The 25,765-nt window shown below is 35.9% G+C and overlaps 1 protein-coding gene across 3 annotated transcripts in view; it reads left to right on the forward strand.

Moving 5' to 3' along the window:
* Window positions 1–25,765, forward strand: part of CHM (CHM Rab escort protein) — a 184,269-nt gene that overhangs the window by 57,946 nt on the left and 100,558 nt on the right. For all 3 annotated transcript variants that reach the window (XM_007992195.3, XM_037989467.2, XM_037989466.2), the window contains exons 3-5: window positions 9,259–9,331; window positions 12,174–12,298; window positions 25,204–25,591. In XM_007992195.3, the coding sequence (XP_007990386.3) occupies window positions 9,259–9,331; window positions 12,174–12,298; window positions 25,204–25,591 (586 nt within the window). The remainder of the gene's footprint in view (window positions 1–9,258; window positions 9,332–12,173; window positions 12,299–25,203; window positions 25,592–25,765) is intronic.

Genomic DNA, 25,765 nt, shown 5'->3' on the forward strand with positions numbered 1-25,765 from the left:
TTCATTGTACACATTAGCTCAGCAACTAGGTATTAAGCCCAGTACCCAAAAGTTATATTTTCCACTCCTCTTCCTCCTCTCACCCTCAAGTACATCCCAGTGTTTGCTGTTGCCTTCTTTGTGTTCATAAGTTCTTATGATTTAGCTCCCACTTGTAAGTGAAAACACTTGGTGTTTGGTTTTCTGTTCCTGTGTTAGTTTGCTAAGGATAATAACCTCCAGCTCCATCTGTGTTCACGCAAAAGACACAATCTTGTTCTTTTCTATGGCTGAATAGTATTCCATGGTGTATATATACCACATTTTTTTTATCCAATCCATCATTGATGGACATTTAAGTTGATTCTATGTCTTAGCTATTGGGAATAGTGCTACAGTGAACATTTGCAGGCATGTGTCCTTATGGTAGAATTATTTATATTCCTTTGGATATATACCCACTACTGAGATTGCTGGATTAGATGGTAGCTCTGCTTTTAGCTCTTTGAAGAATGTTCATACTGCTTTCCACAGTGGTTAAATTTACACTTCCACCAACAGTGTACAAGTGTTCCCTTTTCTCTGCAACCTTGCCAGCATCTGTTATTTTTTGACTTTTTAGTAATGGCCATTTTGACTAGTGTGAGATGGTATCTCATTGTGGTTTTGATTTTCATTTCTCTAATGATTAGTGATGTTGAGTTTTTTTTTTTTCATATGCTATTGACTACATTTATGTTTTCTTTTGAAAAGTGTCCATGTACTTTGTCCACTTTTTAATGGGATTGTTTGTTTTTCTCTTGTAAATTTGTTGAAGTTCTTTTTAGATGTTGGATATTAGACCCTTGTCAGATGCATGATTGGCAAAAATTTTCTCCCATTCTGTAGATTGTGTGTTTATTCTGTTGATAGTTTCTTTTGCTGTGCAGAAACTCTTAAGTTTAATTAGATTCCACTTGTCAATTTTTGCTTTTGTTATGATTGCTTTTGGTATCTTTGTTATGAAATCTTTGCCCATTCCTATGTCCAGGATGGTATTGCCTAGGTAGTCTTCCAGTGATTTAATAGTTTTGGGTTTTGCATTTAAGTCTTTAATCCATTGAGTTGATTTTTGTATATGGTATAAGGAAGGGCTCCAGGTACAGTCTTCTACATATGGCTAGTCTGTTATCCCAGCACAATTTATGAATAGGGAGTCTTTTCCCCATTGCTTGTTTTTGTCAGCTTTGTTGAAGATAGGTGGTCATAGGTGGGCAATCTTATTTCTGGGCTCTCTATTCTATTCCATTGGTCTATGTGCCTGGTTTTGTACCAGTACCATACTGTTTTGGTTACTGTAGCCTTGTAGTATATAGTTTGAAATCTGGTAACGTGATGCCTCCAGCTTTGTTCTTTTTACTTAGGATTGCCTTGGCTATTTGGGTATTTTTTGGTTACACATACATTTTAAAGTAGTCTTTTCTAGTTCTGTGAACAGTGTTGTTGGTAGTTTGATAGGGATTGCATTTAATCTGTAAATTGCTTTGGGCAATACGACCATTTTAATGATATTGATTCTTCCTATTCATGAGCAGGGGATGTTTTTACATTTGTGTCTTTTGATTTCTCTGAGCAGTGGTTTCTAATTCTTATTGTAGAGAACTTTTACTTCCCTGGTTAACTGTATTCCTAGGTGTTTTATTCTTTTTGTGGCAATTGTGAATGAGATTGGCTTTCTGATTTGGCTCTTGCCTTGCCTATTATCAATGTATAGGAATGGTAGGGATTTTTGAACATTGATTTTGTATCCTGAAACTGCTGAAGTTGTTTATCAGCTGAAGGAACTTTTGGGCCGAGACTGTGGGGTTTTCTAGATACAGAATCATGTAGTCTGCAAACCAAGACAGTTTGACTTCCTCTTTTTCTTTTGGATGCCCTTTATCTCTTTCTCTTGCCTGATTGATCTGACTAGGACTTCCAATACTATCTTGAATAGGAGTGGTGAGAGAGGGCATTCTTGTCTTGTGCCAGTTTTCAAGGTGAATCCTAGCTTTTGCCCATTCAGCATGATGTTGTCTGTAGGTTTCTCAGAGATGATTCTTATTATTTTGAGATGTATTCCTGTAATACTTAGTGTGCTGAGAGTTTTTAACATGAATGAGTGTTGAATTTTATCAAAAGTCTTTTCTGCATCTATTGAGGTAAACGTGGTTTTTGTCTTCAGTTCCGTTTATGTGATGAATCACATTTATTTATTTATGTATGTTGAAGTAACCTTGCATCCCGGAGATGAAGCCTGCTTGATCGTGGTGAATTATCCTTTTGATTTGCTGCTAGACTCCATTTGCAAGTATTTTGTTGAAGATTTTTGCATCAGTATTCAATCAAGGATATTGGCCCAGAGTTTTCTTTTTCTATTGTATCCCTGCAAGGTTTTTGTTTCAGGATGATGCTGGCCTCATAGAATGAGTTGGGGAGGAGTCCCTCAGTTTTTTTGGAATAGTTTCAGTAGGAATGGTACCAGCTCTTCTTTTGTGCATCTGGTAGAATTCGGCTGTGAATCCATCTGGTCCTGGGCCTGTTTTGGTTGGTAGGCTATTTATTTCTGATTCCATTTCAAAGCTTGTTGTTGGTCTGTTCAGATAATCAGTTTATTCCTAGTTCAGTCTTGGGAGGGTGTATGTGTCCAGGAATTTATCCATTTCTTTTATGTTTTCTAATTTGTATGCGTAGTGGTGTTAATAGTAGCTTCTGATGGTTATTTATATTTCTGTGGGGTCAGTGGCAATACTCCCTTCGTCATTTCTAATTGTGTTTATTTGTGTCTTCTTTCTTTTCAAGTCTAGCTAACATCCTATCTATCTTATTAATTTTTTCAAAAAGCCAACTCCTGGATTCATTGATCTTTTGAATGGTTTTTCCTGTCTTCATTGAAATTCTTGGTTGCAAATCTTTTTCTTTAAGAATGTTGAATATGGGCTCCCAATCTTTTCTTGCTTGGGTGGTTTCAGCTGAGAGGACCACTTTTAGCTTGATGGGGTGCCCTTTCTCTCTAGCTGCCCTTAATGTTGTTTCTTTCATTTTGCCTTTGGAACATCGGAAGATTATGTGTTTTGGGAATGATCTTCTTGTGTAGAATCTTGCAGGGGTTTTATGTATTTTCTGTATTTGACTGTTGGCCTCTCTAGCAAGGTTGGGAAAGTTATCATGGAAAATATCCTGAAATATGTTTTCCAAGTTCTTTGCTTTTCCCCTGTCTCTTTCAGGGATGCCAATGATTTGTAGATTTTGCCTGTTTACATAATCCCATACTTCTCAGTCATATTGTTTATATCTTTTTATTGTTTTTTATTTTTGTCGGTCTTATTTTAGAGAACCAGTTTTAAAGTTCTGAGATTCTTTCCTCAGGTTGGTTTATTCTGCTGTTAATACTTGTGATTGCATTGTTATATCCTTGTATTGTGTTATTCTGCTTTGTCAGATTTGTTAGTTTTTTTTTTTTTTTTTTTAAATTATTCCAGCTGTTTCATCCTTCAGCTCTTGTATTGTTTTATTGTGATTCTTAGCTTCTTTGGGTTGGGTTTCTCCGTCTTCCTGAATCTCAAAGATTTTCATTTCTTTCCATATTCTGAATTACATTTCTGTCATTTCAGGCAGCTCAGCCTGGTCGAGAACTCTTGTTGGAGAACTGGTGTGGTTGTTTGAAGGACGTACAACACTGGCCATTTGAGTTACCGGAGTTCGTACATTGGTTCTTTCTCATATCTGCCTGTGGGTATTCCTTTAACTGAAGCATAGACTGAGTACAGTCAGTAGACTTCTCTTCTGGTTCTTTTCACAGGACCGAGGCTTTGTGCACAGTCTTTATTGGAAGCTGACTTCTTGTCTTTGGTTTAAGAGAGGGCTATGTTAGTGAGTATTTTTGGTCTTGAAGCCTTGGCGTGTCATCCAGTAGGTGGCACTTAAGTGTACTGGTTAGTTGGTAGATTCTTGCTTGATCGTGTCTCTGCTATGTTTCCTCACAGTTGCAGCCATGTTCCTTATCAACGCTCTGAAAGTGTGTGTTCCTTTCCCCCTTGAGTGCTGGCTGTAGACCATGACTTGGTGCTCCTGGGCTGCCCACTGAAACTGGGGTGATCTCAGCATTTATGTTTTTTCCACAACTTGTAGGCAGCAGAGTAAGGGACCTTAGTAGTGATTTTGGCCAAGGGTCTTTTACTTGTACCGTGGGGGCTCCACCCCAGAGAGATGCAGGTCAGCAGTTGCTCAGTGCGAGCAGTCCAGGATTCAGGATCTGTGCTCTGGGCCCAACCTGGGTGTTCTCTAGTGGTGAGCAGTGGGGGGTGGGTGCGACCTGTGGGAAATGGAGTGACCCCTTTTTCTGTTGACTACAGTTAGTTGGAGGTTTGGGTAAAACACTTAGGATCTTTGCTTCTTCACTAGTCCGAGGGTAGCAAGGGAATTCCACTGCAGAGACAGTGGCAGAGAGGCTTTCAGTTGCTCCTGGGGGCTCTGTCCAGGGAGTTGCCGAGCTGCTACTGGCTTAATAGCTCTGGTGAGGGTAGCTGGTGACCCAGGCCTGGAGGACCTGCCTGGTGAGGAGTTATGGGAACGGGCTCCCGTGTAACAGTCTGGCTGCTTTTCTGTAGGGCTGCTATGGTATGCTGGATGCCTGCTCCAGTTGCTAATGACCTTGGATTTTCCAGTACCTCAAAGTATCAGCATTGAAGGCTGTGAAGCAGCAAATATGGTGGCCTGCCTCTCCCTTTGGGAGATCTATCTGAGGAAGATGTGGACTTGTTGCCAGACTTAAGGCACCTATAGGATATGGCTGGAGACTTTGGTTGGGAGGTCCTGCCTCATGAGGAGGAATGGGATTGAGGTTCCACTTAAGAAATGCTGTCTGGCCATGTTTTTGTAGAACAGCTGTGCTGTGCTGGTGGACCGCTTCCATCCCTGGTTGGCTTGGACTCCCCAAAGCCCGAAGGCTGGAATGGCTATGTCACCCAAAGAGCAAAGATGGTGGCGCACCCCTCCCTCTGGGAGCTTCCTTCCAGGGAGTTTTCATATTTCTTTTGGCCAGAGAACACTGGCAAGGGCTGCGGGTTCCAGTTGGGAGGTCCCACCCAGTGAGGAGGAATGGAATTGGGAATCACTTAAAAAAGCAGTCTGGTCACATTTTCATAGAGTAGCTGTGCTTTGCTCGGGGACCGCTTCTCCCCTGGCTTGAACTCTCCAAAACTCTAAGGGTGGAAGGGCTAAGTTGCCCAAACAGCAAAGATGGTGGTCTGCTTTTCCCTCTGGGTGCAATGTTTGAAACCAGAGAGGTTTCAAATTTCGTTTTGGCTAGAAAACACTGGTGGGGGTGGCTGGAGGTTCTGGTTCAGAGGTCCTGCCTAGTGAGGAGGAATGGGAAAACAGCAGTCTGGGCCCGGGTGCGGGGGTTCACGCCTATAATTCCAGCACTTTGAGAGGCCGAGGCAGGCAGATCACGAGGTCAAGAGATCAAGATCATCTTGGCCAACACGGTGAAACTCTGTCTCTACTAAAAATACAAAAATTTGCTGGTCGTGGTGGCACATGCCTATAGTCCCAGCTACTCGGGAGGCTGAGGCAGGAGAATCGCTTGAACGCGGGAGGTGGAGGTTGCTGTGAGCCGAGATTATGCCACTGCACGCCAGCCTGGAGACAGAGTGAGACTTCATCTAAAACACAAACAACAACAACAAAAAAACGTCTGGCCACGTTTTTGTAGAGCAGCTGTGCTGGTCTTGGGGAACTGGTTCTGACCTGGGATGGCTTGGACTCTCCAAAGTCCAAAGGCTGGAAAGACTAAGTTGCCCAAATAGCAAAAATGGCAGCCCGCCTCTCCCCCTGGGAGCTCTGTCTCAGAGAGGTGTGATGCTGCTCCCTTTGGCTGGCTAGAATTCCAAGCCAGTGGTTCTTATCCTGTGAGGTGCCATGGAAGTGGGGCCTGCAGATTGTTGCTGCCCAGTCCCCTGAATTCAGCCCCTTTCCTAGGGATATGTATGGGGGTCTAGCCTCCCACTTCTTTGGAGTCGCAGCTTCTTTAGCTGGGTTGCCTGGAAGTTACAGTTAAGTCCTGACCCCACTCCCAGTTTGTGGTATTTTTCATCATAGATTAACTTTTTCCACAATTTTATATAAATGGTATCATACAATATGTACTCTTTGGCTAAGGCTTTCACTCAGCCTAATGTTTTTCAGATTCATTTATGTTGTATATAGCAGATGATTATTCCTTTTTATTGGTGAATGGTATCCCATTTTATGGATATACAACAGTTTGTTTATTCATTCTCCTGTTGACGGTTACGTGGATTATCATCAGTTTGGGGCTATTAATAAAGCTGCTGTGGAAAGATTTGTACAAGTATTTTTATCAGTATATGCTTTTCTCATGTGTAATTGCCTAGAAATTGAAATTACTCGATCATAAGGCGGATATATATTTATCTTATAAAAAACTGCCAGATATTTTTAGAAAGTGCTTGTACCGTTTTATATGCTCACCAAAATAAATGAGCATTCTGGCCCTCTACATCAATACCAGGTATTGACAATCTTTTAAATTGTTTTGGTGGCTGCATACTGGAATCTCATATGTTCATTTGTAATGCTACTATAATATGCACTTACCTAATGATATTGAGTACTTTTTCATGTGCTCATTAACCATGTTTTTTTGTGACGTGTCTCTTCAAACCCTTTGCCCATTTTTACCTTTTAATATCTATCTTATTAAGTTGAAAGAGTTCTTTATATATCCTGGATAACAAACCTTTAGTTTTACCTTTTTTTATTTTTTATTTTTGAGACGGAGTTTTGCTCTTTGTCACCCAGGCTGGATGGAGTGCAATGGCACAATCTTGACTCACTGCAGCGTCCACTTCCTGTGTTCAAGCAATTCTCCTACCTCAGCCTCCTGAATAGCTGGGACTACAGATGTATGCCCAGCTAATTTTTTTCTATTTTTTTTAGTAGAGATGGAGTTTCACCATTTTGGCCAGTCTAGTCTCGAACTCCTGACCTCAGGTGATCCGCCCACCTCGGCCTCCCAAAGTGCTAGGATTACAGGCGTGAACCACCGAGGTCGATCAATACCAAGCCTTTATTATATATATTTTGTGAATATTTGTGTCTGGCCCATTCATTTATTAAAATAATTTATTTTGTAGGGAAGTTTTTCATTTGAAGCCTAATTTATCAATAGTTTTAATTGCTTTTTGTGTCCAAAGAAACGTTTGTCTGTCCCTAATGTTGCATTTTTGATATACATTTATTACTTACATATTGTTATATCCATTCAAATAAATTTTACTTTAATCTTGAAGCTTTCACCCATTAGCCAGTGATGCTCACTTAAGACCTTAAGTTGATTGCAAATCAATCTAAATATCTCAACAAAAAAATACAGAGTCAGTAGTTTCAGGTTTTTTTCCCCTCCTTCAAAGCCTAGGATATTTTCTAGTTTTGTAGTTTCAGGTTTTTTTCCCCTCCTTCAAAGCCTAGGATATTTTCTAGTTTTGTTGAGTTTTATATTTGAAGGATGAGGAGAGATAGCAGAAGTGTATTCTTCTCAGGCAAGAGGGATGAAAGTATAAATTGCTATGGGGAAACCTCAAATTCTAACATTCCTCTGTCTTCTCTATAGCTGCCATCACCCACCTTCTCCTTCCTTTCACTGTTCTCTCTGACGCAAGGGGTCACTGCTTGTAGGTTACCTGATTCCAACATTTTAGTAAAGGGTGGCCATCTAGAATTGCTCCTATAGCTGAAATTCTGGCTAAATTTTAAAGACCACTGGAGATTCTGGACAGTGTATGAATTTACATTATTTCTGAAGAGACTGTCAGATGTAAGTACAATACGATTTATATTAATAAAGCTACTTTCACAGGCGTTTTATTTAACCCTTTTCTCTGTTAGAGAAAAGCAGTACTTGTTTGGTAAAATGCTTGAGCCTAAAATCTGCTTACTTTTCAGACCTATGTCAACAGTTGATTTAAGAAACGTGAATCAGAATTGGGAGATGATCTCTAGTAGCATTATGCAAGAGTTATTTTATGTTGTATTTTATTTCATTTCATTATTTTATTTTATGATGAGGTCTTGCTATTTTTCACAGGCTGGTGTTGAACTCTTGGGCTCAAGGACTCTTCTCTCTTTAGCCTCCCAAGTAGCTGGGATTATAAGTGTGTGCCCCTGTGCCTGGCTGGAAGAGTCATGTTAGATATCACATTATAGGTTTTATTTTTTGTTTAATTGTTTAAAAACCTTTCATGAATTTTTATTTTATTAGAGAAGCAGAGAAGCAAAAATAAAAATGGAACAAAACCAAGAATCCCTCCCAACCAGAACCAGAATGGGTGTTGTAGGTGGGATCAAGTATACTTAGGGGCTCATCATATAGAGTCAGTAAGTGCAAATCGTTTTACAAGGATCGGAGGCCCAATATGCAGTGAAGAATTAAAGAGTTCTGGTTGCAGAAAATCCCCACTTAATGGTCTAATGTCTACAAAGTTTACCTGATCCTAGTTAGGAGACCTCTGGGTTGTCCAAAACAGCGATCTTCACATGACTGAGGAATGAAGAATAATAGCTCACTCAGTTATTAGTGAGAATTTTGTTTCTGTTATACTTACTGCAAATGTCTTGATGTGATGTGAATAACTGTTTCCCAGGATCTCCTTTTATTTTTGGCCCTATAAGGCTAAGAATAGCACAGGGTCTTCCACTTTATCTAGAGTAGCCAGTTGTGTATCTGGGTGTTTGTGTACGTTTTGTGCTGGACATGGGTTTGGTGGTGGGTGGTGGTGGTGGCGGCGGTGGCGGCGGAGGTGTTGGTGGAGGAGGAGGAGGAGATTTAAGTACTTACAGAAAACTTAGCAGTTTTTTAGTAGCTTTTTTTGAGATTATCAAGATTTTCTTCCTTGCCACATTTGTTAACCCTGGAGTCATATATATTTATGTTATCTGCTAAATGCCCATGTCAAGCTGTTCACATAATCAGTGGAGAAAGCTTTAAGGAAGCCAAAGATGTTTTTTAACTCCTTATATGATGAAAAATTTCTTTTGGGATCTGAGAGGCCCACTTTTAGCCTACCACTTCCACTTATGTGAGCATTCCAGTTATGTGTACTTTTGAACTCTTGAGGCAGTAATATTAAAAAGTGAAGTAAGTTTAAGTGTTAAAGATGGTTTGTTGATGAAGATCAGTGAATTGATTTTTATACCCTTTTCTTTACTCTTTTTTTTTTTTTTTTTTTATTGTTACAGAAGAAGCTACTATGGAGGAAACTGGGCCAGTTTTAGCTTTTCAGGACTATTGTCCTGGCTAAAGGAACACCAGGTAAAGTTTGTATCTGATCTTTTAATTTGCTTTGTTTTATTGTATGTTATATAGTAACCCTGCATTGAAGAAAACCCTAAGCTTCACCTGCAATACGGGATTGATTCTTTATTTTTCTTCACTTATTTTACAAAAAACATATAAAGTCACCTTTTCAGCTAATATTTTCCCAGTGTCTTTATCCCGTTTTAAATATAAATAGAGGCCGGGTGCGGTGACTCATGCTTGTAATTCCAACATTTTGGGAGGCCAGGGTGGGCGGATCACCTGAGGTCAGGAGTTCGAGACCAGCCTGGCCAACATGGCAAAATCCCGTTTCTACTAAAAATACAAAAATTAGCCGGGCATGGTGGCACGTGCCTGTAGTCCCAGCTACTCAGGAGGCTGAGGCAGGAGAATCACTTAAACTGGGGAGGTGGAGGTTGCAGTGAGCCGAGATTGCACCATTGCACTCCAGCCTGGACAACAGGGTGAGACTCTGTCTCAAAAAAAAAAAAAAAAAAAAAGAAGAAATATATATATGTGTATAAATATAAATATAAATAGAAATGTTGGCTGAAGAGTAAACTGTTTGTACTTAATAACCATTTTCTAATTATTTATGTGCCCAAATATGACAATAATGTTTCCCCAAAATCATCTTTAGAAAAAATATCCTAGTCCTTATAAAATCTCACATTTACTGGTTGCTCTTAGAGTTAGTATATTTTGAACAAACACCAAAAAAAAGAAAAAAAAAAAAAAAAGCCTAACAATTTGGGGAAGATACATTAATTTGAAATCATCTCAGTGGTGATTTTATATTTATAGATGTCACCTGACAGAATCAGCCAAAAGAAGAATCAAAGAAATTTAGTATGAATTCAGTGATTTTTTTCTAAGGGTAGGATCTCAATACCAAGCTGTTTAATACCATTATAAAGAAACTGTTTAGGGATCAGGTATAGCATAATATGGAGAGTCAGTTATGGAGTTTGCTAACTTTTATAAGACAGATTTTAAAAAAGCTGTCCTAATCTTATGCAGATTGGTACGTGTGGCTTGAAATGAAATTTCTGCTGAGAGCATCATACAGAAGATCAGAAACTGCCGTATTGCAAAAGAATTTCGATGTTTGGAAAGGAGGATGATGTAGTCCAGAAAATTGTATTCAGTTAGCTAAGACTTGTTAAGCATTTATCATGTACCAAGCACCATTGCATTGATGGATTGATTTAATCAGTGTACATGACTTAATCATTGTGCATGACTCAAAAAGTGCCTCTCATGATGACAAAGACACTGATATTGAAGATACAGTGAAAATTCAGGTTGAATATTGTTGCATGAAATGAGTGTAGAGAAACAAGCAATTATTTGTAAAATAGCATTTCATATCATTCAAACTGTGTAAGTCAAGAGAGTAAATAAGTAGATATTTAGCTGTTTGGTCTGTATGCTTAAATATTCATGTATTTACTTTGATCAGAAACTCTTTTTTACATCTTATTTTTGGGAGGTGTATGTGACGGTCACCTTATATTTAGGCATATTTAGTACTTCCATAAGAAAATTTAGTGTAGATTCTCAGAACAACAATAACAAAATATACCCCAATAGTCTGAATGGAAGTTAAAAAAAAAAAAATTTGGTGATGTTTTATATTTATTCAAATAAAAATGTTTTTCTGGAAGTTTAGTTTATTTTAATGATTGTTTTACTCCAGGATCTTAACTCTGCCACTGTCTTTGTCTCTCTCCACTCCCTTTCCCTGGTCCACAGTTCTTTTCTTAGGCTGGTAACCTCATGTCTACACATTCAAAATTCTTGTATTTCACCTTCTGTTCTACTTACGTTGGGATGTTTAGTACTATCTAGTATTATACTTGATAATAAGAGTTGTATGTCACTACTTTTCTTCAGTTTAAAATTTTAAACACAGGACAACAAAGCCTTTTAAAAATGTTTATTGCCTTTATGACATTTGTAAGTTTAGAAATTTTCTGAGATGAATTTACTTAAAAGATGTTGTAATTCTATTTTCCTACTAGTTCCTTCAGTATGTATAATACAATTTCAAAAAGTTTTCTCTGAGAAAGATGTGTGTTACACAGCTTAAGATTTTAAACAGATTAAAAATTGATCCTTGACATTTGAAAAAGGTTTATCTTGACACCTTCAAAAATACTCCGTATTCAAATACTCCATAAAATATAATTTGGAATTATTGAACATTTTAACAGACCACTTTCAACCCTTAGAGTTTACATGCTTTGTTACACATTCTTGTTTTTTATTGTCTTTCTTGTTTTATAAGGTATTCAGGAACTAATTATTATACAGCCCTTAGTTATACTGTGCTGAATATTTTTCGGAAGTACTTTTATATGTAATCAAAATTTGATATGACTAGTGACCAGCCTTCAAAGATCTGAAAATAAATAGAATGAAGTTATTTTGACTCTGCTGTTTCAACCAAAAAATGTAAAAAAACCCTGTTTTTATTAACAAGTAATGTATATAACAGATATACTTGATTCTCAGCAGATAGAGGGTTAGTTGTCCTAGTTCTTAAGCAATGTGTAAACAGCCATGTCCGAATGACTTTTTCAAAATTTCATATACCCTGATAGAAAAGTATAAATCAGATCTAGTTTTTGATAGTATAGATTTTACACATTGTTTTTCTCTCCTTCCTTTGAAGTTGGAACACTTGTTGGACTGTCTTTCGTGACTCTGAGTTGATATCCTTTGAGTTTTGGTAAGGTGAAATAAGCATGAATTTAGACGAGGTACATTTTCTCAGAAAATGACATATTTCACACTGCCCACTTTAATTAAAACTTATCTGTGTTTTGTTTAGGAAAACAGTGACATTGAAAATGACAGTCCAGTGTGGCAAGACCAGATCCTTGAAAATGAAGAAGCCGTTGCTCTTAGCAGGAAGGACAAAACTATTCAACATGTGGAAGTATTTTGTTATGCCAGGTATGAAAAGTGTTTACTGCAGGTAAACTAAGTTAATGTCTTTTTCACTCTTCTTCAGAAGAAGCCAACAATAAAGATTTAGGTGGCATTGGTTGCTACAAGTTACATTAATATGCTGGTTTTGCCTGTTTTTAAATGGAGCTTTCAGTTTTCTCTGTTTGGGTGATAATGCCTTAATGCCTCCGAATTTACCAAGCTGTTTTAAATATTTTATCTCATTTGATCATTAAAACAATTATGAGATAATTATCATATTATCTCATTTGATCATTAAAACAATTCTGTGCTAGGGTAGGGCAGATAGTAGTAGTAATAGTTGGATTTTTTACAGAAGCCTCAATGGAACTTAAGGAGATTAAGTAGTTGCAGAAGGTCACGTGGCTTGGTAAATGGCAGGGCCACACTTAAGCTCTAGAGTGGTAGAGCTCAAGATTAAATTCCAGAGTTTTTTCCTCCTGCTCCAGGATTCTTCCAACTATATCATCTTTCTTGAATAATACTTAGTGTAGCAAAATGGAAGATTATAATTTTTGAATAAATAAATTTTGTGGGCATAATATTTGGGTACATATTTTGGTAAGTTAGGATAGAACAGTGGGAAGTAATAATGTTTTAAGTATCTTCCTCTGAGAGAGATTCACTGTTTAAAAACAATTGGGTTAGTTTACTTTTTCAAATGATATATGATTGACAGGTTAAAAGGTAATAATCACATAGTTAAGTCGTTCAAGTAGTTGTAGAGTCTAGAGGTTTAGAACATCAGACTGTCAGGCACTTTAATAGTAATTAAAACTTAAAATTCAATACACCAGAGATTCTTCAGGATACGCTTTGTCATCTTACATATCATTTTTGTGGCAGAGTGTTAAGCATGAGCCTGTGAAAAGTTTGGGAACGTGCTTGACTTCTTAAGCTATGTTCATATCTTTCATGTAAGTAGCATTCTTTCCCTGTAATATGCAGTTTGTGTTCTGTGATTTTCTGTAAAAGCACAGCCTTTGAAATGTCTGGTATAGATTATAATTTGTATAATGCTAAATGCCATTTGGTATGAAAAGGTGCAGCTCACTAGCTATTGTTCAGAGCCAGTGCTGAAAGATTTAAAACAGAAGATGATTTCAACTGAAAAGACATATGCTTTAATGAAATGAGGAATAAATATTTGGTAACTTTCTTGTGTGCTTTTGTGTGCCCATGAATATAGCTTGACTACAATATAGTGACAGTCACACTGGCCTTCCGAGAGGTATTATACTTTTGTTACTTCAAGGCCACTGATTACTTTTTATGATAATTGAGGTTAATAGTTTCTAATGGCTGAGTTGATACATTTTGAATGCAAATAAAATTATCTTATTTTCAGTTCCTGATCTCTTTAGTTTCATTTGTATAACTTCTCAAAGTGAGAAACTAAATTGTTGTTGGTGGAAGTTTTGTTTGAAGACAGTGAAATAGAACTGTTATGTGTTCCTCTTGCCAGTTAGAGTGTGGGGCAAACAGTGAATTGGGTAATGTTCTATATGTCTTAATTCACTTGGAAAAGTTAGCTGGTTATTAATGTGATAGTAGTAAGCAGGAAAAGCCTTGAGAACATCCAGGAAAGTAGAGAAAGTACAGAAAATCCATTTGTAAGGGCTATCTATAGTAAGTGCTGGCAACATGGGTAAATAGGACTAACAATATCTCACTTAGCCCCAGCAAGACTGGCTTCCTTAATCTTTTGGATCATGTTCACAAACTTGAAATTATATGAAAGAGGCTAGGGCCAAAATAGTTGTCACAAAATTTTACATTATACAAGAGGTTATCATCAGCACTCACTTAAATCAAAAGCCTTATTTATTTAATACTTATTTCTGACAACCTCATTTTCTGTGTGTGTGCTTGTGTGTGTGTGTGTGTGTGTGTCTATGGGTGTGTTGTGTGTGTGTGTGTTTCCTCCTAGCATTGTAGTTTAAAGCAGCAAATAGGAAGGGGTATCTGCTAGAGGCAGGCAAACTGAGAACCACATGGAGACTAGGGTTATAGTCCTTAATTTGCTATGTGATACTGAGCAAGAGATATCTATTTTGAGTCTATGTTTTGCCATTAGTAAAACGTGTTTGGAGGGGTTTGGACTAGGCGATCTCAGAAGTCTCTCTGGGCTCTAACATGCTACTATTTTAAGTGCTACTTGGTAGAATAATAAAGGAGAAGACAGCATCGGCAAGCTGAAAGCATACTTTGGGCCATTTAGTGTATGGGTAAGTGGCTTTTCATGTCAGAAGATCCCTTAAGGCCATCACTATATTATAGTCCAGTATGACAGGTGATGATCACAGTTGTATCCTAGTGTCTTCAGGCAAAAGTTACATAATGTTCTTTATCCTCTACTTGAAAAAGTAGAGGATTTGAAGTACGTTTTAGAAAGACAAGTATTAAAAATGATTGGAATAAAAATTGTACCATTTTAAGAGACGAGCTTTTGTTATCTAGAAAATTCTCTTACTTCCTCTTGAGTAGTAGATCTTTAACATTTTTAAAGGATACATTGCAAAATCTTCATGGCTACCCTTTTGTAAATAATGAAAAATATGGTACAGGTTTCTGGCTTTTTGTCGTTGCTTTTTGAAACATATGTGTTAGTGATGCTAATGTTACATTTTGCAGATATGGAGTTTGTGTGTATTTAGTTCCATACAATTTTATCACATTTGTGGGTTCATGTATTCACTATCACAGTCAAGTTACAGAGCAGAGCAGTTCTATCACCACAAGGACCCCTACTATTGTTTTTCTGCTAGCACATCTGATCTACTTCTTATTCACCCTACTATTCATAACTCCTGGCAACCACTAATCTGTTTTCCAGCTCTATAATCTTGTCATTTTAAGAATATTATGTAAATGGAACTGTATAGTATGTAATGTTTTGGCATGGGCTTTTTTTTTACTCAGCATAATTCCCTGGAGATTCATCCAGGTTGTTGTGTGCATTAGTAGTTTGTTCATTTTTCATCACTGAATAGTATTCCACAGTAATGGATTTACCACAGTTTGTTTAATCATTCAACCATTGAAAAACATCTGACTGTTTCTAGTTTTTGCTATTATAAATAAAGCTGTTATGCAATTTTGTGCATGCATTGGTTTTAATGTGACTTTCTCTGGGATAAAAGTTTTCATTTATCTGGGATAAATACCTAAGTATATAATTGCTGGGTCATATGGTAATTACATATTTGGTTTTAAAAGAAACTGCTGAGCTGTTTCAGAGGAGCTATACCATTTTACATTCCCTCCAGAAATGTGTAAGTTATCCAGTTTCTCCACATGCTTACCTTAATTTGATGTTGTCACTTTCTTATTTTAGCCATTTTGATGGCTCATTTTGAATATTTTTTCATGTTCTCTTATTTGCTGTCCATAAACCTTTTTTGGTGAAGTGTCTGTTCATGTCTTCTGCTTGTTTTAAAATTGGATTAGTTTCTTACTGTTGAATTTTCAGAGTTAAAAAAAATCCATTCTAGATATGTGTCCTTTGTCAGATATGTGTTTGGAGAATATTTTCCCCAAGTCTCTAGGTTGTGTTTTCATCCTCTTTAAATAGGATATTTTGCAGGGCAAATATTTTTAATCTTGATGAGATCTAATTGATCAATTGGATGATTATTTTGGTGTGAAGTCTAAGAACTTTTTGCCTAACTATAGGTATAGATTTTCTCTTAATTTTTTTTAAAATTATAGTTTTATGTTGGATGTTTAGGTCAGTGTTCTTTTTTGTTTTTCGATCTAAGGATATCCAATTGCTTCAGCACCATTTATTGAAAAGGCTATTCTTCCTCCACTGAATTACTTTTATACCTTTGTCAAAAATCAGTTGATTGTACTTGGATGGGTCTATTTTGAGGTTCTTTATTCTGTTCGATCTATTTGTTTTTTCCTCCACCAATATCACATTATCTTTATTACTGAAGCTATGTGATAGGCTTTACTCTCAGATAAATTCCTCCCAATTTATTTTTCCTTGTCAAGATTGTTTTAGATATTTTAGAGTTTGTGCCTTTCCATATAAATGTTTAAATAAACTTGTCTATGACTAAAGAAAAACCTTGCTGAGATTTTGATAACAATTACTTTAATACTATAGATTAGTTTGGGAGGATTGACCTCTTTATTATTTTGAGTCTTCTAATCTATGAACATGGTATGTCTCTCTGTTTATAAAGCTCATCTTTGATTTTCTTCAATAGAATCTTGTAATTTTCAGCATACTGATCCTGTACATGTTTCGTTAATTGCATACCTAAATAATTTTCTTTGGAACAATTATAAATGGTATTGTCTTTTTAATTTTGGTTTTCACATATTCATTGCTACTATCTAGCAGTGCACTTGCCTTTTATGTTTTGATTTTGGATATTTATTGAAATCTTGCTGAATTTACTTCCCAGTTCTGGAAACTTTTTTGTAGATTGCTTGAGATACCTAGATAATTATGTGTTCAGTAAAGAGGAAAAGTTTTACATCTTTCTTTTCAAACTGGCTGCTTTTTTTGTTTGTTGGTTTAGTTTTGTTTTTAAGAATCTATTTTCTGTTGTGAGTCATGTGTTTTCCATCCACAGCCTTATGCCACAGGTTAATTGTGTTTCTCCTTATCCTTAGGATCGCTTAATAAGCCCTACTTTGTTCTTTTTTCCCAGAAAGGAAGTTCTCATCACTTCCTGAGGACATTTTAATTATACACTAATGCTGGGTAATCATTTGAGGTCTCTCATTTGCTGAATATATTGTTCTTCCACATAGTGTCTCAGCATATGCAATTCAAATCTATAATCTGGCCAAATGACAAATTATCAAAAGTACTACCCTTAAATGATTATTCATGCCAAGAGTTTAGTGTATTTGCTTGTATCAAGCAAGTAAATAGATATAAGTCAAACTTGAATCATTGGTGCACTATATATGAGGAATATTGTTTTAAATGTTTTTGTAAATTTCTAAAACATCATGTAAAAATGACTTCATAATGATATGAAGGCTAAAATATTATGACGTGTCTTGTCACTTTAGACCAGATGACTTAGCTTATTTATAGAGTTGGTGTATATTATGGTAGAATCTATGGTTGGATTTCTTTCTTTTTTTTTTTTTTCTTTGAGACAGAGTCTCACTTTGTCACCACGCTGGAGTACAGTGGCGCCATCTCAGCGCACTACAACCTCTGCCTCCCGGGTTCAAGCGATTCTCTTGCCTCAGCCTCCTGAGTAGCTGGGATTACAGGCGCATGCCACCATGCCCAGCTAATTTTTGTATTTTTAGTAGAGACGGGGTTTCACCACGTTGGCCAAGATGGTCTCGATCTCTTGACCTCATGATCTGCCTGCCTTGGCCTCCCAAAGTGCTGGGATTACAGGCATGAGCCACCGCTCCCGGCCTGTGGTTTGATTTTCATATATGCCACTTGATTATTTAACATTAAGGAAGAGTAAGATGTATATTTCTTGGTCATAAACAATATTATAGCTATACTGATAGTCCTTTTATCTTTCATTGCAAGGAGGACTGGGCAAGAATTCAAATGGATTAGTGCAAACCCATTGCCACTGCTTGGAAAATACCTCAAAGAATTTGGGCAATATAATTCTAATATATGTATTATAATATAAATATATAGGGTGTATTTATATATTATGTATTCTAACACATATATTCTAATATAAATATATAGGATAGTTATTTTTTGATTGTCATGACTTATTTAAAAAATATTCTGAAGTATTATTCAACTTAAAGGTTTTCATGATCATTTCAACATTAAATTTAATAGTTTGGGTATTACAAAACAGGCTAAATACTAAAATGTAAATTGTAGTAATTATTCTATCATAGGCTAGGTTCAAGCATCATAAACTGTAAAGAACTATCCAGATTGTTTTATCAGAGCTTTGTTTTCCTGATTCTTCCTTACAATAAGTGGGCTACTTAATATTGTGTACCTAAAATATTTTTGCTATACAAAAATTGTTTTTCATTGAAGTGATTTTTTGTGACCACACAGTCAAGTTAATGGAAGGGAAATGAAAAAGGACTAGCGTTTATTGGATATTATCTTTGTGGCAACTGTTATAACCTGTTGCTTTACGTATTAATTTCATTTGTTCTATGCAACAGTCATGCGCATGAGCTATAGGTACATCTTATTGACAATCAGGGAATACTAGAGATGGCAGAACCAAATTTGAACTTGTGTGTTTCTAACTCAAAAACCTGTACTATTTCCATTGTATCATGTTGTATTTCAGTCATCAGGTAAACACGGGTGTGTACAACAAGGGAACCAACCGTTCCACCTAGTGAATAAAGTATTTCCTTTGTGAAGACTAGCACCTAAGAAAGTGCATTTACTTTAATTTACTGGAATACTATATAGTATTGTAATGTAGTTATATCTATAATGAGAAATTAAAGTACCTAACTCCTAGTGTTAGGAAACTATGGGAAAAATCCGATATTCTTTAGTTGTTGAGACCAGTTTATATGCCATGGGATTTTTAAAATTGATACATAATAATTGTATATATTTATTTGTTTTGATACATATAAACTTTGTGGAATGATGAAATGATCAAATCAGGCTAATTAGCATATCCCTCACCTTAAACCTTCATTTTTTTTTTGTGAGAACATTCAGAATCATCTCTTCTAGCTATTTGAAATATACAATGCATTATTGTTAGCTATAGTCACCTTACTGTGTGATAGAGTACCAGAATGTATTCCTCCTACCTAACTGTAACGTTGTACCCACTGACCAACCTCTCCTCATCTTCCCCTCCCTCTTGTTCTCCCCAGTCTCTGGTAACCACTATCAAGTTTTTTAGATTTCACATATGAGTGAGATCATGCAGTATTTTTCTTTCTGTTCTCAGCTATTTCACTTAACATAATGTTCTCCAGGCTCATCCATGTTGTCACAAATGACAGGATTTAATTTTTTTTTTTTATGGCTGAGTAGTATTCTATCGTGTATATATGCCACATTTTCGTTATTAATTCATTTGTTGATGGGCATTTAAGTTGATTCCGTATTTTGGCAATTGTGAATAGTGCTCCAATAAACATGGGAGTGCAGATGTCTCTTCAACCTACTGATTTCATTTCCTTTGGCTATATACCCAGTAGTGAGGGTGAAGATTGCTGGATCATATGATAGATTTATTTTTAATGTTTTGAGGAACTTCCATACTGTTTTCCATAATGTGCATTCCTGATTTGCATTCCTCCCAACAGTGTATGAGAGTTCTTCTTTCTTACCATGTAATAGTTTCATAGTTTATCTGAGAAAATAAAAGTAGCTATTGTTTCTAGTTTTAGATCTTTAACAGACTATAAAAAGGTGAAATACATTAATTCACACTTAAGTCACACAAACTCAAGTTATTCTTAGGTAAAATCTTGTTGCTTGTTAATTGCATAAAGTCATCTAGTTTCTTTAGTGAGAAGAGATTTTATCTTTCTAAAATATTAACAATAACTTTATACATTTTCTGCCCTATTTTCTGCATTTTACTGAGCATTGTTTCCCTTTTTCTGGTATAATATTAAAGCAGGGTGAAAACTTATTTGTTACATTTAAATGAACCAACTCTATATTCATACCAAAAATAAAGATTTTTTTGTAATAGGAATCTAAAATTCTACTGATTTATTTTGAATTCTTAAATTTTCCCTTAAAAATTATACAAGCAACAGGAGTTTCTTGAACAATAATATCAATTAGAAGAAAGGAATAAAAATAAAATGTAAAATCACTTGTAATTTTTACAATTTAGAGGAAATTACTCATCACTGTCTACAGTTTAGACCAGAATTGAACCACTGCCCAACTAAATGTAGTTTAAACAAGTACATACATAAGTGGGTGGGTGGGTAAGTTGAGGATTTGTAATTGTGCTGCTTCAGCCCATCAGAGCACTGGGGTAGCACTCCACATTTCTCTTAACTTTCCATTTGGAATTACAAGATGTTTGCCAGGATTTCAAAGAGGCTCTTACATAACAAAAAAATCTCTCAACCTGAGGAAAAGGGGGAAGAGGTTTTCCTAACATGTTTATGCTTTTTTATTTTACTGGACAGTCTTCAACAAGGGCCCCAAACAGACTCTTCATTATCTTATTGCCTTAAACTGGATAATGTACTTACTTCTAAATCAGTCACCAGCAAAGGGAGGTGAAATTATCATAATTGGTTTTGAACTGTCATGATCCATCCCTAAGGACTAAGCAGTTTCTAATATTGGAACAAAATTGGAGCTCTTAAAGCAAGGAGAAAAAGGGTATTTGTTGTTGAGTAGACAACCAACAGTCCTGCTGTACACCATTTTTTGAACTTTTGTTTTTGGGTAAACATGACAAGAGGTTGATAGTTCACCTGTATGCTATAGTATGTGTTAACCTTTTAGGTTGGTAATAAACAGGGAAATATATATCTACCAATGTATCATATTGCAGCAGTTCAAAATTGATTTCATTTTTATATTGCTGTTTTGTAGAACAACGATTTTTGAATAGTCTGATTTTTGTAATTCTTATGAATAGCCATTAAACATTTATTTTAGGAATAAACAGCTAGGTAGCAGTATAATATATACTGTGAAAATCAGATACAAATGGCCTTAGAACAAAGTATAAACATCAAAGTAAAAGAATACAATGTCAGCAGCAAGTCGTATTGGGTAAGAAAAGGTACAAATGGCTAAAAGATAAATGGTGAACACCTGTGCTGAATAAATTAAACACCTGTTTCTCAGTTTTTCATTTGATTCCTCTAAAAGGCTGTTACAGGGTATTCATAAGACACATTTACTTTGAGGTGTTTCTTTGTTGTTACTATTAATTGGTAAGCAGTACTAGATGATATCAGAATTTATACCTCCAAACTCTCAGAGTAATATGTGAATTTTGGCAATTAGTGAAAAATGCACTTACAAAAAGTAGTGTTAAGCAGTTTTTATTAAGAGAAATTATCTCAAAAATATTGTTATATTATAAATGACCTTTGGAATTAAAGTTAGCAATATAAATGACACTAAATTTAATTTGTGAAATCAATTTTGATTGTGAACATTTGTATAAGAACTAATGATGCAGATTGTTTTCCTTTATCAACAGTCTGCAGCTTATGATGGTTTGACTTAATGATTTTTCAACTTTATAATGGTTTTATTGGGGTATTAAATGCGTTTTATCTTACTATATTGGGTTTATCAGGATGTAACCCCATCATAAGTTGAGGAGCACCTGTGTATGTTAAAATCAATGTAATATCTTAGAACTCCAAGGTTCATTTGAAGGCTTCTAATGCAGCTACATTATTTTGTAATTGGTAAATGTGTTTTTATAGTTTTCAAACACTTTTAAATTAATAGAATTGAACTATTACTGTATTCTGAGGTTTTCTCTGAAAGGTTGAATATCTCTTTAAGAAAATGTCTTTTACCACAGAATAAAGTGTTAAATTTGGGGGAAGATAGCCCTTTTAGATGAACAGAATTTTGCTTTCTGAGGATGTACATGGAGTTTTAGGAGCTTTTGGATATCTTTATATTTTCTCATTAAGTATTAACTTCAACCTTGGCAGAACTCCAAAAATACTGTGGTTGTATTTAATGGAAAGTGAGGACAGTGTCATGTTTTTATTGCTTGTGTTTTCCGTAGTGCTAGGAATCTCACCAAATTACAATATTCAGAACAGTAAAACAATAGTTTATTGATATAGAAAAAATTTCTGAAGAATTTCTTCTCTTCGCTTATACCTTTAATTGAGTATTTTGACTTATATCTTCCAGGTTGTCCAGTACTGGTTAATATATTTCATTCACTCTATAAGGCTCCCTATCACAGAATGTAATAGAGAACCGCTGACTAGATCATTTGCTATGCTCAATTTTCACAGTGTCATCGTCATAGTCTGTCATAAGAGAAGTTACCATATTCTGTCTTATCTGTAAAGTGTAATTAATTATCCTGTCATTCTTTAAAATTAAAGGCATGGAACTTTTTCTTTAAGAGTTAGGTGTGGAACGTTTACTGAAAAAAAAAATTAGGCGTGGAACTTTTGCTGAAAATTATCCGTTTAGATCTCTCATGGAACACACTTTAGTTTTGTTGGTTTTCTTTTTTTTTTTAAATTAATTAATTAATTAATTAATTTATTTATTATTATACTTTAAGTTGTAGGGTACATGTGCATAACGTGCAGGTTTGTTACATATGTATACTTGTGCCATGTTGGTGTGCTGCACCCATCAACTCGTCATTTACATCAGGTATAACTCCCAATGCAATCCCTCCACCCGCCCCCCTCCCCATGATAGGCCCCGGTGTGTGATGTTTTCAAAATAATAAAAGTGAATACAGAGTGTGAACAATTCTGTAGAAAATATACAAATCACCTTTCATATTATCGCTCTTCATTCTTAATACTGTTAATGGCAATGCTATCATGTGCTTATGTAGCCAGTGAACTTTCATCATGTGAATGCAGAAAACCTAGGTATACAGGTTTTGAGTTGACTATTGAGCTGTGGGCAGTTTAACAATATCTTATTTTTGATTAGTATCTTTTTTTTTTTTAGGACAGAGTTTTGCTCTTGTTGCCCAGGCTGGAGTGCAATGGGACGATCTTGGCTCACTGCAACCTCCGCTTCCTGGGTTCAAGCAATTCTCTGGCCTCAGCCTCCCAAGTAGCTGAGATTACAGGTGCCCACCACCATGTTTCACTAATTTTTGTATTTTAGTAGAGACGAGGTTTCACCATGTTTGTCAGACTGGTCTTGAACTCTTGACCTCAAGTGATCCACCTACCTCGGCCTACCACAGTGCTGGGATTACAGGTGTGAGCCACCGTGCCTGGCCTGATTAGTATCTTATATTTGATTAACCTTTTAGAGTTTATAAACTACTTTTCATATATGTTAACTTTCTTATCTCACAACAGTTTCATAAAATGTAGGGCAGGTGGACTGACCCCCATTTTATAGGTGGTGAATCAGACAGATTAAATGACTTGCAAGTATTTCCTAAGTGATGAGTCTAGGATAGAACGTGGATGTTTTCCTCACTTTAGTTTCCTAGATCTCAAAAGTATTCATGTAACATTAATGATATCAATTTGTTTTTTTTGTTAGATTTTATTAGAATTACTATGACAGTAAATGTGGCATTTTATTTCTTGACATTTGAGTGTTATTCTTTCATTGCCCCTCTTTGTTTTTGTAATGTTTATTGTGTTATTTTTAATAAGGCACTTATTTTTTTCACTTAACTCAGATTTTCTAATTTGCAATACAGTGTTTTTTTCTTGGCCTTATTTTTTGTGTTTTTTGCATTTGAAACAAAAATAGCCTTTGCATGTATAAACCATTATTCATCAAGCATTTATCAGATACCATATCTATAGAGCAGTGCAGTAGGTGTTGTGTGGGGCACAGAAGGAGCGGTGCTAAGGTATTCCCTCCAGGAATTACAGTCTGATTGGGAAGATAAAGGATATACTGGAAAACCGAAAGATTATTAAAAAGGAAGGGATAAATACATGCTAGGTAAACTGCATGTGTGTATTATGGGAGCATGGTATCATAGAGTGATGAGTGTAATTGGGCTAAGGAAGACTAATTCAAAGTGAAATTTAAACTTTTTCTTAAAGTAGTTTGTTAAAGTATGTGATTATGTTTGAGAATGGAAGAATTGTGATATTATGCAGAGTGGGAAGAAAAGGACAGAAGAGACAAATGATATGGACCAAACTTTCATGATTTGACAATTAGAATTGATAAATTTGGAGTTAGAGATGCCATGTTGGAAAGTAGGTGGAGATGAAACCAGAAGATTAGTAAATAAGGAAGGCGGTTTGATTTAGAGACAGGAAGAGGAAGATTTTTTTGTGGGGTAAGTTTTAGATTTGTTATAAGGAAGGGCTATTATTAGTTCTTGATCAGTTAACTAGCAGATTTTTAGTTGCCAAGACCAATCACATACAAGGCATTGTGCCAGATATTGAGCAGTGTGGCAACTCAGTGAAAATAGTGGGCTCTGTGGAGGATAAAATATCATACAGAAATTGATAAAGCAGACAGACTGAATGGGAGCCTGTTCTATAAATCAAGACAATGGTGGACTGAGAATGTTAACTCTAATAATAAATTTGGAAATGGGACTTCGACTAGAGTAATAGGCATCAGTGCTAAAAAAGGCAGGAAATTATACAGAAAGGTCCTATTAGACACCACATTGTGATAGGCCAACTTAATCTTTTCAAGGCAGATTTTTTTTTCCCTTTATTGAAGGTCTTCGGTCATATCAAGTCCGGAATTCCTCAGTAATAACAATGTTGATAACTACCACTGTTGAGCATTTACTGTGTCCCAAGCACTGTGTCAGGCTCTTTGCATGCAGTACTTAATTTAATCTTCAGAACAACCTTGTGAGGTGGGTGGTATTATCTCTGTTTCATAGATGGGTAATTTAGGTGGTCTCAGAGAGGATAAATAACTAGTCTAAGTTCACAGAGCTTACTAGTCATATGGTCAGGATTTGAACCAAGATCTGTTATTCTGAAGACTATGTTCTTCATCACTGTGGTAATTTGCTTCCAAAATACAACTCCCCTGTCTGTCTTAAATTCTCAAAAATGTGCATGTGACGTGAAATCTTTATATTTTTCAAATCTTAATTTTGTTTCTTATTTTACTGAAACATTAACAGATGAATGTTTAATGTCTGAGTCACATAAGCAAAACATACACTGAACTTCATAAAAGGGGTAAAGGAATAAAAGTTGCTGTGAAAAGTTAAAGCAATATAAAAATGTAGCAGGGTAGAATTAACAAAAGCCTGGTGTTTATTATTATAATTTCTTATTAGTCAGGATTTGCATGAAGATGTAGAAGAGACTGGTGCACTGCAGAAAAATCATGCTCTTGTGACATCTGCAAACTCCACAGAAGCTGCAGATTCTGCCTTCCTACCTATGGAGGATGAGTCATTAAGCACTATGAACTGTGAAATGCTCACAGAACAAACTCCAAGCAGTGATCCAGAGAATGCGCTAGAAGTAAATGGTGCTGAAGTGACAGGGGAAAAAGAAAACCATTGTGATGATAAAACTTGTGTGCCATCAACTTCAGCAGAAGACGTGAGTGAAAATGTGCCTATAGCAGAAGATACCACAGAACAACCAAAGAAAAACAGAATTACTTACTCGCAAATTATTAAAGAAGGCAGGAGATTTAATATTGATTTAGTATCAAAGGTAAGTACTAATTTTACCCATCTTTGCATTAAAAACAGTATCTGGACCCATAAGCCCAGTTTTTGTAATTCTCTGAGATGCAGAACGTTTGTTTTGTAAAGAGAGAGTAGCCACACATTTGTAGTTCATTTAAAATTCCTTAAGTACAAATTAAAAACACATTTAAAGTGATCA

Source organism: Chlorocebus sabaeus, chromosome X (assembly GCF_047675955.1).
Source record: "Chlorocebus sabaeus isolate Y175 chromosome X, mChlSab1.0.hap1, whole genome shotgun sequence".
In the NCBI taxonomy this organism is placed as follows: Eukaryota; Metazoa; Chordata; class Mammalia; order Primates; family Cercopithecidae; genus Chlorocebus; species Chlorocebus sabaeus.